This window comes from Protomyctophum bolini (assembly GCF_963924005.1).
Source record: "Protomyctophum bolini genome assembly, chromosome: 8".
In the NCBI taxonomy this organism is placed as follows: Eukaryota; Metazoa; Chordata; class Actinopteri; order Myctophiformes; family Myctophidae; genus Protomyctophum; species Protomyctophum bolini.
This window is the reverse complement of record NC_137869.1, coordinates 40,178,770-40,191,637: the sequence shown is the minus strand read 5'-3', so window position 1 is coordinate 40,191,637 and position 12,868 is coordinate 40,178,770. Positions and strand designations below refer to the sequence as shown.

Sequence of the window (12,868 nt, the reverse complement as noted above, 5' to 3'; positions counted from 1 at the left end):
TAGTTCAGAAACCTGCCTAGCAACTGTGTGTGTGTGTGTGTGTGTGTGTGTGTGTTAACCCTAAACCACTCATTATCACACTCTATACTGTCAAATAACACCATAGGTGAGGACATTCTCATTTTCACTATTAAAGCCCGTTTACAGGTGTTGCCGACCAAGTTCAACTTGGCAACCTGGTACCCATCAGCACACGACCCACACTGCATCCTACATCCAGTACCACATGACAAAGAAACAGTCGCACACATCTTAAATGGTTGCAGCCACTATAAAGGACTGTACATTGCCAGACATGACCGTCTGGTGGACCTGGTCTCAGACAAGATCAGAGGAGTACAGGACAGGACAACAAGAATGTATAAACACAGCACTGTAAAAATAGACTGGTTTGATCACAATGACACGCATGTCAATTCACTACAAAATATTCCAAATACCCCAGATATTGTGTTCATCAATGAAATTAGAAAAACTGTCACTATATTTGAAATAGGCTGCCCATTTGATTTGTATATGGACACTTGTTTTACATCCAAACTTATGAAATATCAGCTTCTGGTGGAACGTATTATGGCCTTGGGATATAACTGCCAACTTATTGTCCTTGTATTTGGAAGTCTGGGCCATGTCCATAAACTTGTGCTCAGGGGTTTGCAATTGGGTGGATTGCTAAAAACAAATGCAAAAAAGCTGGCTAAATACTGTTCTGTCTCAGCTACTATGGGCAGTCTGTCTGTCTGGAGAAGGCGTTGTTTCATTTATCCCTAGGTGGCTTAAAAAACCCAAAACAAACATCCTGTCTAGTAGTATCATGTATATAGTATGTCAACAATGTGCTGTATATATATATATATATATTTTTTTTAATATATACTTTCTCTTCTTTTCCCTCTGTGTGTTAAGCGCATGTGCAGCAGCTTGGTTGGACCATGTAATGTATAACCTTATTCTGACCAGTGTTTGGGTCTATTCTGTATACGCCTCTTGTGCAGATCCAAATAAAAGAAATCAAATGTGTGTGTGTGTGCGTGTGCGTGTGCGTGTGCGTGTGCGTGTGTGTGTGTGTGTGGGGGGGGGGGGGGGGTTACTTTGCATCACTGCACATAGAACTATTAATCTTTCTGATTCTAGATAGTTTACTATCTAGAATGTGTCTCATAGTATACCGATAACCTCTCTTGTTCTGGAGAATATTAGGTTATGATAGTGAATAAAGTGTCAAACTCATCTCCTATACCATGTGTTGTTGCCTTGTATCATCCACACACTACGCTATGTTTGACACATCCACCATTACCAGTGATTACTGACTCCACACCAAGCACCTTGGTCCTTTAATAACATAATTGTTCCCATGAATTCAAGGCTTCACTGTAACTGATATAAAATAAGTCATTCGTTGGGTGAACTAACATTTTTATATAAAACTGTCGGTCAGATTACATGTAATCGGTCGCCATATTTGATCTTTTTGTTTCTTCATTAATTAATGCTGTATTATTTTTCCTTTGACATATGACACTGTCACGCAAAAGTACCCCAGATACCTACATCTGAAATTTGTGCTGTTTTTCATTTAAAATGAAAACTAAAGTAGCTAAGTCTGTGGGTTTCATATTGAACCAATGAAAAGTATTAACACAAACTTGTGACTAAATAACTACATTGGAACACAGGTTATTTAAAAAAAATCTATTTCCTCTTGGACGCACAAGGATTTCACTCGACAGTGGAAATATGAAGGTTGTCATTGTCTGATGATGTTGTGATACAACCCATGACGGTATCAGCAGCCAGGATCTGACCACACACACAGAGTTGATCAGATGTTAATCTTTGCTCTGTGGTGTGTAGATCTAATATGTGGGCAGTGGTAATACGTTCCTGTGTGTCTATATAGACTCCAAGGTATAGTGTGTGGTTGGCCTTGGGATTGCTTGTTAACCTGCTTTGTACTGTGTGCAAGTTGGGGCAACATTCATTACATGATGGCTCATGGTCATGGATAGTAGGTCCTACATGGGCTCTGTGCCTCCAGGAGCCTACAAGAACTTGGCAATGAATGATTGTTCTCTGGGAGATTCAGACCAGCTGCCATCAGGGTTTCTTCCATCCACACCATGCATTACACCATGTTCCACTCATCCATATAACTGCACGCCCTACTTGATTACTGACTCCACATACCATCATCCGTATGTTTTGCTATTTCAGTTCATCCATGCTTCAGTTGCTTCAAGTTTAGGTTCATTCATTAATAAATGTGTTACTTCGTTTTACACCTTGGTCTCCGTCCCCCACTTGTCATGGTCAAGAGCCAGTCATGGTATATGTTTCCTTGCTGCTCAAAACAAACACCGGAATAAAATAGATGCAAAAAATGCAATGTGGGCAAAAAGATCAAAGGGTCGAAAGGGAGGGACAATATAAAAAGGAGGTAGCGACCTAGAAGTGTATTCTGAGTAAGCAAGCGTTTGCACTTTGCCTGATGAGGATGTTTCTAGGTCTTTTCAAAACCACATCCTGTCACACACACACATGCACAGTTAGTAATTGTGGTATGTTTGTGCCGGGGTACTTGTGCTTCATCCACTCAGGAGGTAATTTCCTCTTCCTACTCTGCAACTTCACATGACATGAACTATAGATCATGCGCACGTGCGCGCACGCACACGCACACATACACACACACACACACACACACACACACACACACACACACACACACACACACACACACACGACACACACACACACACACACACACACACACACACACACACACACACACACACACACACACACACACGTTGGTTTTGTGTGTGAAGTGTCAATCAATCAGGCCTCATCACACTTTGCCACATTATTCACACAAGCTTTAATGGCTGATGTTTAACCCAGAACCTTCCAGAGCCCGTGAAGTTCTGTGATGTTTTTTAGTACGGTTAGTACCCGCTGAGTAGGGCTCAAATTAGGTTCTGTCAACCTCATGTGAAACCGTGTCATAGCGTATGGAAACAGATCTTGTGAAATAGGTCACACTGCACGTTTCACTTAGTTGTTTTAACTCGTTCATAGTCAAAAAGAGCTGTTAGTTCATTCCGCCTTCATGTCAAAGACTAAACCGTTCCTGAGTGTACACAACGGGACGACCTCACTGTCTCCATCTCCCGGTTCGAGACCGTCGCTCACCTCCACGTCTCCACGCGGCTTCAGGCCCTGGCCTTTATATCCAGAACATAGTATGGGCTCATCACCACAGGGATCCTCCGAGGTGTCGGAACCACCCATGATGACCCCCAGGTGTTCCGAGTCTTCTTCTTCTTCGCTGTCATCGTCGTCCGTGACGTCCTCCGCTGAGGGCGCTGCCGCGGTGGCCTCCGTCTGGTCCTCGGGGGTCTGGGCGGTGATGTCCGGAACCGAGGGCTGACGATGCAGAGTTAGCTTGTGAACTTCCTCTTTCATCTCCAGCATCTCCTGTTGAAGAGACACGGGCCACAGCAGTGATGAATTGGAGAGATACAAAGAACGTGTCATTTGTGGACTGCAGTATTCATCTCACACTGCGACCACTGGTCATTGGGGGGTTCCATGGGTGATGGGTCCCCAGCTAAATTTGTTAATATAGACTGACAGACCAGATCGTCTGACTCCCCTCCCTGACTCCGCGCGCGCGCGCGCACACACACACACACACACACACACACACACACACACACACACACACACGCACAAGTGAGTATGTGTGGTGTGTTTGTGGTGTACTATGCTTCATCTGCTCAGCAGGTAATTTCCTCTCCGACTCTGCAACTTTCACATGAGCGTCGTCACATGAACCTAAGTATATGGGGCTTAAGTGGTTCAAAAATATTTCTGCTGGGGACCCCCTGGGACCCACTCAAGGACCCCTGAGAGTTCCCGGACCCCACTTTGAGAACCACTTAAAAACCTCAGCTGAAATGAAGTCTCCAGGTAGGCGTTTACCTCTGGACAGTAGGTGTCGGTGGGATGTAAAACAGGCACCGGAACAGGAGGAAGGATTCTCTTTTTGAATCTAAGGATGAGAGCAGAGCAGAAAAACACAGGTATAAAATCCACTGGAACTGAGGAGGTCTTGAAGTTCAAGATTCATGAGATTCAAGAGGGAAGTGGCTCAGTGGCCCCATGGAAACTCAAGTGTCCTTGAGCAAGATGCTGAACCCCTAATTGCTCCCGAGTCCCGATGTGCATTGTTGGTACCTTGCATGGTTTCCTCCACCATCGGTGTATGAATGTGTGTGAATGGGTGAATCTAATCCACAATCTGCGTGCGCACCATTTACTATTATTCCCTTAACCACTGAAATCCCAGCATGAAAATAGATCGATACATCTTTCTCCCTGCACATTTTATTTGATATGCTATCATGTTTTCATTCGGTTGCTGATTAAAATGTATTGTTCTTTGTTTCGGTAAATACACTGTAAATAAAGTGTATTACTACATTTATTCTTCTATTTAATTACTGAGAAAGCATACGTTTTTTTTTCTGTTCCGGACAAACAGAACAGTAATTCACCACACGCTCACAACGGACGATGAGAGCTTGTATAGGTGGAGTGATTAACAAGACTCACTCACCTCTTAAAGATGAAGGTGCACAGTATTGAAACGAACAAGAAGACAAACACCACCACCACCAAAGCACTCCATGCTGATGTGGAGAAGAGCAAAGTGAGTGAAAGAACGACACATTATAAATGAGCCAAATATTCAGTCCTGTATAATGGAAGTGCTAACAATGACTTGCTCCAAGGTTCAAGGTTTTTGTTTTGTGTGGAACAAGGGAGTAATACAAACAAATAATCAATCGCTGTCACACTAAAGAGTCCAGAATTCTAAAAGCATCCTATAGAACTCTCCCACCATCCTTCCAGCCTGTGCTCTCCTGTTGTGCCGTTTTGATGATGAGGATGGACTTGGGTCCCGCTCCAGCCTCCGTTACCCCAACCACGCTGATGTTGTACATGAACCCTGGACTCAGGTTGTCTATAGGACGCTCTGTGCGTGAGCCCGAGACGTTGTGACACTCTTTAAGAAAACACGGAAAATGGGATCTGCATGTTACTGCAACATATACTGTGACTACATACAAAGTTCAATACATCCCACATCTTACTTTTTCTTTGCTTACTTGTTGTACCTTTTTCTGTTTTACATTATTTATTGTATGTTATCTGTAATGTTTTTTTGTGTGTGCCTGATTTAATTAATGATAATACATGGTAAATAGCTCTTAAAATAGCAGATATATTACGTCAGGGCTGCACAATATGGACAAATTTTCATATCTCGGAATGTATGCCAAATATTGCGATATCGATACGATATACGTTATTGCCGTTAAAAGGTCATATTCTATATTTGAAAACTAAACATTATTCAAAACACTGCATAACAACAAGTCAATATCACTCACGATATATCAATGATATATTGATATATTGATGATATGATCATATTGCGATATCGTTGCCTTTTTGCGATATTGATATTGCGTATGTTCATATCTTGATAACGTACGATGCCGACATATTGTGCAGCCTTACAACATATTGAGACATTTTAAAACGTTTTTTAAATCTTGACCTAAGATTTCTGAAAAACTTCAAAAATGGATAAAAAAAATAAAAAAATAGAAGAAAGCAAATTGCTATACTGTACATACAGTTACCGGATTGAAAGGTATAGTTACATATTGGGGATCTCGGTCTAAATTGGTTAATGTGGGTAAATATCGCAGTTGGAAATATTACATAGTTGGACGTGAACTCACCCTCATTAGGATGCAGGTTCTGTGTAGGTCTACTGGACTTTGTGATACAGACAGTATAGTGTGTGAGGAAGCCTCGCTGGTCTTCAACAGGGATGGCTTTCCACCACAGTTTAGACAAGTTGTGCGTCTTGTTATAAGTAAGACCTGGTGGTTTGACACGTGGTGCTGAAACAGACGAGAAAACAGTACTTAATGTAGAAAAGAAAAATAAGAAATAACAGCGATCCCTCAGTGGTCAAATCACCTGCAAAACAATGCAGATGTTCAGAACATATGGTTCAATCGCAGCATTCAGAGAAGAAAGAAAGAAATACATGTTAGTGACTTAGTGAGTGCAGCTCAGTTCCATATTAACCTCGCCATTCACTTAACCACCAAACCACTTAACCTCAAAGAAAGCAATTGCCAATTATATTTTTTGAAAATGTCTGTTTACATTTTATTTTCTACGGTCGCATGATGACATTTAATGTTAAAAATACTTACCACCCTCTTTCTTATAACAGAGACACATTTTGATTGTCTGCTGTGCACTATTCATGCATTTGTGTTCAAAGGAATAGTATCGGACGAAGTCCTCCATCTCTGCAACTAAACCATACAGTACACAATAAGATTTCTGAAACTGAACCATTACTGTATGATACAGTATAATAAGACTAAACAAGTCTTATTATACTATTGTTGGATGTTTATCTAAAAAGACACCCTTGTTATATGCTTTGTATCTGTATGTGCTTTCTTATATATTAATAATGAAAGGACACAAAGTGATATATATATATTTTTTTATTTAAGAGATAGAGCTTTACCAATTCTATCCAATCAGGAGATAGGCCTGGCTATGACTCACAGGATACAGGATTAAAACGTTTGGAAGAAATAATTGAAAATGTTTCACTGTTTACTTTAATCATAAAAATAAAAATAATTGGTTTGAAATTGGTAGAAAATGAATGTAATATATACCATAAGGGATATTTCTCATCAAAATATATTGAAGTACAGCAATACATGGCAACTTGAGATAGCCTTCTTTAATATTTCACAAAAGTATAATTGTTCCGGGTGAAAATCACCCAGGTTTAGTGTTCTAGGCCCGGGTTAAAGGATGTATATGGAGTCAAGACACGTGACGGTAGGCTACTTACGTAGTTTCGTTAAATCATACTTTTTCCTTGCTGGTAAAGTTTTCACTCTAATTGGGTCTCCATGTTGGAATGTGTACAACTCAACGCAGGAGCTTCTAGGCTTTCTACGGACCCATAGTAGATGGTCTTGGTCACAAGCTGTTTGTGAGAAAAAGAGAATACATTTATATACAGTAAGCATGTCAAAACATGATAGAGTGATAGTGACATGAACACAAACACAGATAGAATAGTAGAAGAATAGAACTAACTAAATAGAATAGAACTAATATCTGGTAATGCCAGACTAATTGCGACTGTAGGTCGCATTTACTATGAAAACCTGCATCTCCCGTCCGTCCGTCTGTTAGATAGTCACCCACACTCCATATATGGTAACGCCTCGTGACATCACGTCTCCATATATGGTCACGCCTAGTGGCATCACGCCTCCATATATGGTCATGCCTCGTGACATCACGTGACATCATGGATACTCTTAGAGCAACTCTACATCTGACCTCAAACCCTTAGATCTCCATATATGGAGCTGACCTGTTCTGACATTCCATATGTTGATCTGACCTCATCAAACCCTGTACAGTGTACACTAAGGACACGCCTACTGATACATCTGGTGAGATCTACATTCAGTGAATGGGCTAATGACGGATGTAAACAAATATTAAATAACAGAGTTGCGGGACCAATGCTAAGACTTAAGGGCAGTCCATCATTATAGGGATGGTATTTCGACTGGTGTTTGACAGTGGCCGTTCTCACCGCTGTTATATCTAGCCCAGTGTCCATACATATGGAATTGAGATTTCCCCAGATGTATCAGTGGGTCGAAGAAGATCTCTGATCGTCTGACAACGCAAGACGAGAGAAATAAAGACAGATCACAGATACATATGGAGGGAGACAGTGATGGAGCGGGCATTTAAGAGCTGCCCTGACAGAGCTAACAAGATGCACAATATGACTGCACAGACACATACAGTATACACTTACGTTTTATATCTTTGGTTAGTTTGACTGGTATCTTTAGGACAGCAGGGGGTGACTGTCCCACTTGGTTCATGGCAATAATGGAGACGTCGACAGGGGAGTTGGACACATGCATGGTGCATGCAGTGGCCTTCGTGCAGCGCGGGCCCTTGTTCCGGCAACGACAAGACTGGGAGTCATTCACACTGTACGTCACTCCACCCACCGCAGCTGCAAGTGACGGAGCCTGATCAAGAACACAATGCATTGCAGATGGTGACATTTATGTGACTCCCAATCAGTGAGCAGGATATAGGTCTATTACTATTTTTTGAGTGGTGCAACCACTCCTACAACCAGCAATGTCAGTGCGTACCTAATGAGAGAGAGAGAGAGAGAGAGAGGTGTGGGGGGGGGGGGGGGGGGGAATTGCACCACTCAGTTCACACGGGTGTGATTTTTAAAGAACAACGTACCTTCCAAGTTAGACTGAGGACCCGGTGGGTGCCTTTGTCAATCTCCTGCCAAGTAACTTTAGGTGGATTTTCAATCACTGCAACAAAGTCGCACACATTCATTCATGAAGGAACAGCATGCGGGATTTATACATTTATACATTTACTTTAAAAAGATGGACCCCTCGTTGACCACACCAGAACAAAAAGGCTGTAGCATGCTGCTAAAGTGTCATTAGAACATTAACACTATGGATATGATGCCCAATTGCCATCTTAGTTAATTGATAGTCCATCATGTGCTGGTGTCGTGCGGTGGAATTTGGAAATAGCAGCTCTGTAAGCTCACAACACTTCACAATGCCAACTTCATAAAGCATACAATTCTGGTGTGATTAAAGGACCATGTTTACATGTTTCACTTATTGAAAATGACCAAATATATATACTTGTATTGAGACTATGTATTGAGAAGACGGCCAGTTCCACACCTCCTCATTGTGTGAAATGGTAGATCATTCTCCTAAGTGGATGCGGTCACTCCAGGCCTGATTTATACTTATAGTCAGTCGCTGGTGTACCGACATCAAGTAAGCCCAGTGATTTTTTTCATTTCAAAGGTTTTTTTAGCCCACATTATGCGTGCCTATTAGTTTTAAAGAAGTCTTCAATTTGATTAAATGTTATTGAAAGAGTGGTGGCACTCGGAAATAGTTCGTATAGGTATAGGTGCAATGGACAAATGGTGAGCAGGCTGGCCACCGGCCAGGCTGACGCCAGAAGAGGCAGAGGCAGAGGAATTCCTTTTCAGGTTTTTTATTTGTGTGTGTGGTTTGGTTAGTGGACACACACAGTTGGAGGGTGAAGAGAGAGATGGTGCTGGAGGTTGGTAGACAACAAGCCAGTGTGGTGAAGCATGCATGAATGAGTGAGTGCAACTAGTCCTATTTGTAGCCTCCCACACCTGTGTGCAGTGAGCAAGCTGCCAGCCACTCAGCCTTGATTGCAGGATTGGCAGGGAGGCTCCATGAGCCTTTTCACAGTTATTGTTTTTCCCATGGACCACGTACCTGCACTTATTCCATGGAACACTTGAGGAACAGTGTGAGTTCACCCACCTATAGGAACCATCTGGACTTCTGACCAGTCGCTCCACATAGCATTTGGGGCAGCAGTGGACTTCTGTCTGATCTGGACCTGGTACGCTGAGTCTCTCTGGAGGTTCAGCACAGTGACCTGGTCTGGTGGTCAACACACACACACACACACACACACACACACACACACGCACGCACACGCACACGCACACGCACACGCACACGCACACACACACACACGCCAGATGCCTATTGGTTGAAAAGTAGTAGTCTGCAGCTCGATATGCAAAGTAAACTAAGCAGGGAGGTAAAGGTTTGGTTTACAATGCCAGAGAGGGTATAGTTCATATCCTGGTTTGGCCATGAAACTTGTGGATTGCAGATTAATTAAAGTGATGTGATGGTGTCTTGCCATGTAGCGTAGCATGTAAAATAACAGATGGGAGTACTTACACATATCGTCTGTTGCAATCGTCTCCATTGACCTCTGAATCAACAATGGATAAAGAGATAAAGCAAGTTAAATGAGACTGCAAACAAACTGACCGACTGATGCTAACCTGACACAAAGTCAGAAGTAGATAGATAGATAGATAGATAGATAGATAGATAGATAGATAGATAGATAGATAGATAGATAGATAGATAGATAGATAGATAGATAGATAGATAGATACTGTACATTTTCACATGGTGCAGTGGTGTCTGAGTGTCTTCTGAACATCAGCTGCACTGCAGCCCTTGTCTTCTCTGTTGCTTTCCAACTCAACCTGAGGTCATTTGTGGACCACGACTTAAGTACATTCAGTGGCTCTGCATATTTAACTGTGAAAAGAAAAAAAAGCTATTGTTGGACCGTTATTGTTTTGTTATTTTCCCTGTGTGGTGCTGGATTAATTCTGTTTTCTTCAATAAATAAATGATTAGCGCTCAAGTAGCGAAGTGGGAAAGTCCCTGCCCACCACCATGGAGGTTGTGGGTTCAAATCCACTGTGGTGCAACCGGCTTTGCCGGTCGTGACGTCTATGTGAACACAATTGGCCCTGTTCGGTGGAGGAAAGCTGGGCGGGGAGGGTGATATTGGTCATTGCGTGTACCCCTAGGCATGGGGCAGCACCTGTCAGCAGGGAGTGTGGGGAAGGAGTAGGATGAAGGCTCTATACTCCCGGGTTGGGGCTACGACAGCAATGACAACACATCAGAAATGTGTGTGGGGATGAATTCATTGGCACAATGACTAAATTGGGGAGAAAAAGTGGGTCGAATGGCTACTCTAAAATGAATGAATGAATGAATGATACAAAAAGAACATGTGTGTGGCGGCAGAAAAAGAACATGTGTGTTGCAGTAACCTGTACCTGTGTGGCTGAGTATGACAGAGGTGTTGGCTGAGACACAGCTGGCGTTTCCCATGTGAGCTGTGACCCAAATGTACACAGAGCGGTTTGTGATCAGACGCTCTGCCACCACAAAACGTCTTCTGATGAACGCCGCCTCCCCCCTCACCGCTCGTATGGAGTCCTTTGAGTTTATATTCTCCTCTATACAGGTAGTTCTCCCCCATGTGTCTCCAACTGCATTTCTGTCAAGACAAACTGTAGTTGTCATCAAACCGAGCAGAGCTACATAAATCGTCACTGCCGGGTGGAAACCTTGTATCTCCATATTACTTTTCAGGAACTTCCAGGTCAATTTGTTGCTGTCTTGCCCGACAGCAACGATATAGCTATAATCAGTGTCATCAAGACAGTAAGACATGAAAATGTATCAAAACAGGGATAGAATTAAAAGTGATAGACAGACTTGCCCTATTAAAAACAAGACATTCATAGTAGTGTTGATGTATTGGTTATCCAAATATTATAGCTTCACTTAATGCGGCCCGCAGGTTAATATCAGAATACTGATATAGTATTGAGTTCAGCTGTTGCAAACATGACCTGCTTTAATTATACTTAATGACTAGTATTAAATGACTAGTACTTAATGACTAGTATTATTGTATTGTCTTGTGTACAATTTGTATTTAGTTCACAAAGTTATCATAACTAAAACTAAATCCATTTGAAAATCAATAAAAAGGTGACTTCAGGATTCTAATCTAAGCTAAAGATTATTCAGTATTTCAATTAAAATATAGCAAAAATAGCTTAACTACAAACTCAAAAGACGCGTTTTGAGCTTGTGGTACTGCAGCTACAACTGGTGATTTAGGCTCAAACTAATAGAAATATGTTTGAGGGACATGAACAATATGAAATTAAATATTAAAAACTGTTTTAAAATGCATGTTGTAGTTCCTTTAAGTAACTTGACTCACCTGAAGTGAAGATAGAAAGTAGCGTTGGTCATAGATGCCGGCACTCTCCATTCACACGTGTAAAGATTAGCATCAGACCGATTTTTGAAGCACTGAGGAGGTGATGGGGCTTCACTGGCTAATCCTCGATTAAAACACACAAAACAGTTCAACAATCAGAACTGATGTCATGTTTAACATTTGTTTTAACTGTTAACCACTTGAGCCCTAGTATACCCAAACGTTATTTATAAGTTGGGTGCTTTTCTGAAGAAAATGTATGTTCTCCACCTGTTCAAATAAGGTACCATATAGGCATGGGTACCAGAGTGTTTTCATTTTCAATTCCTTTTGCTACGATTATACTGTACGAAGGTTGTTATTGTATGATGTCTATTTAGGATTCTGTGTTCCATACCATGTGATTATGGTCTTGAGTTAAAGAAATGATGATGATATTCTGGCGGGAACATCAGCCGAAAACAGCAGATCTACAAGATCACAATGCATCACGTTGTGACACATTGTGAGCTTGTACATCTGCTATTTCTAAAGAGTGCAGTAAAGGGGAAAATAAATGCACAAAGTAGGTCTACTCCACATTGCCAACTGCGGTCCTTTTCGGCAAACAGTCACAGACAAGACTTCAAACCAAAATGCAACAAATAATGTCATGTTCAGCCAACTATCTGTGACATAAGACTGTCTCTCTGAAAGGTCTGTCATCTTAAACATAAAACATAAACAACTCAGCATCAGACTGGCATCTGCTACCTTCCTCTGGAAACCACAACTTTGTGACTCATGTTATGTAACACTTTCTCTGCACCAAGGCTTATCTGCTGGCACACATCTCATCTCAAATAATACATATTTAATTAAATTTACCTTTGTTGCCGATTATGAACACTGTAGCCAGGGTATTGAATCCCTGTAGAACAGTACAACGTCTTAAGTCCATGAGGCCCTGTGGAAAGTAGCTATATTCTATAGTCAGTCAGCATAACCTGTATAGTCTGACAGGTTCCTTCACACCAGACAACATTCTCAGACGATGGTTTCTTGTAAATGCAGCTTG

General features: G+C 41.7%; 1 protein-coding gene and 1 long non-coding RNA gene across 2 annotated transcripts; both read right to left on the bottom strand.

The window, feature by feature from the left end:
* Positions 1-2,976: 2,976 nt before the first annotated feature.
* Positions 2,977-9,608, bottom strand: il12rb1 (interleukin 12 receptor subunit beta 1). The gene is made up of 10 exons (XM_080769479.1): positions 9,513-9,608; positions 8,416-8,492; positions 7,964-8,186; positions 6,971-7,108; positions 6,306-6,410; positions 5,820-5,984; positions 4,910-5,074; positions 4,625-4,697; positions 3,988-4,057; positions 2,977-3,480 (listed from the first exon to the last, which is right to left on the bottom strand). The coding sequence occupies exons 1-10, from the start codon at positions 9,550-9,552 to the stop codon at positions 3,100-3,102; spliced, it is 1,437 nt and encodes a 478-aa protein (XP_080625605.1). The 5' UTR covers positions 9,553-9,608; the 3' UTR covers positions 2,977-3,099.
* Positions 9,609-10,198: 590 nt separating this feature from the next.
* On the bottom strand, positions 10,199-11,938 carry LOC308319498. The gene is made up of 3 exons (XR_013964472.1): positions 11,812-11,938; positions 10,850-11,073; positions 10,199-10,316 (listed from the first exon to the last, which is right to left on the bottom strand). It is a non-coding gene; the product is annotated as an uncharacterized lncRNA (long non-coding RNA).
* Between the last annotated feature and the right edge of the window lie 930 nt (positions 11,939-12,868).

Bases quoted from the DNA above. Each gene is read 5' to 3' on its own strand.
- il12rb1 (XM_080769479.1), bottom strand. From the start codon at position 9,552: ATGTGGAGCGACTGGTCAGAAGTCCAGATGGTTCCTATAG. The intron at 7,109-7,963 runs GTAAGTGTATAC...TCTCACAAACAG, and splicing joins ACTAACCAAAGATATAAAAC to CTTGTGACCAAGACCATCTA. The intron at 5,985-6,305 runs GTAAGTATTTTT...CGTCTGTTTCAG, and splicing joins CTGTTATAAGAAAGAGGGTG to CACCACGTGTCAAACCACCA.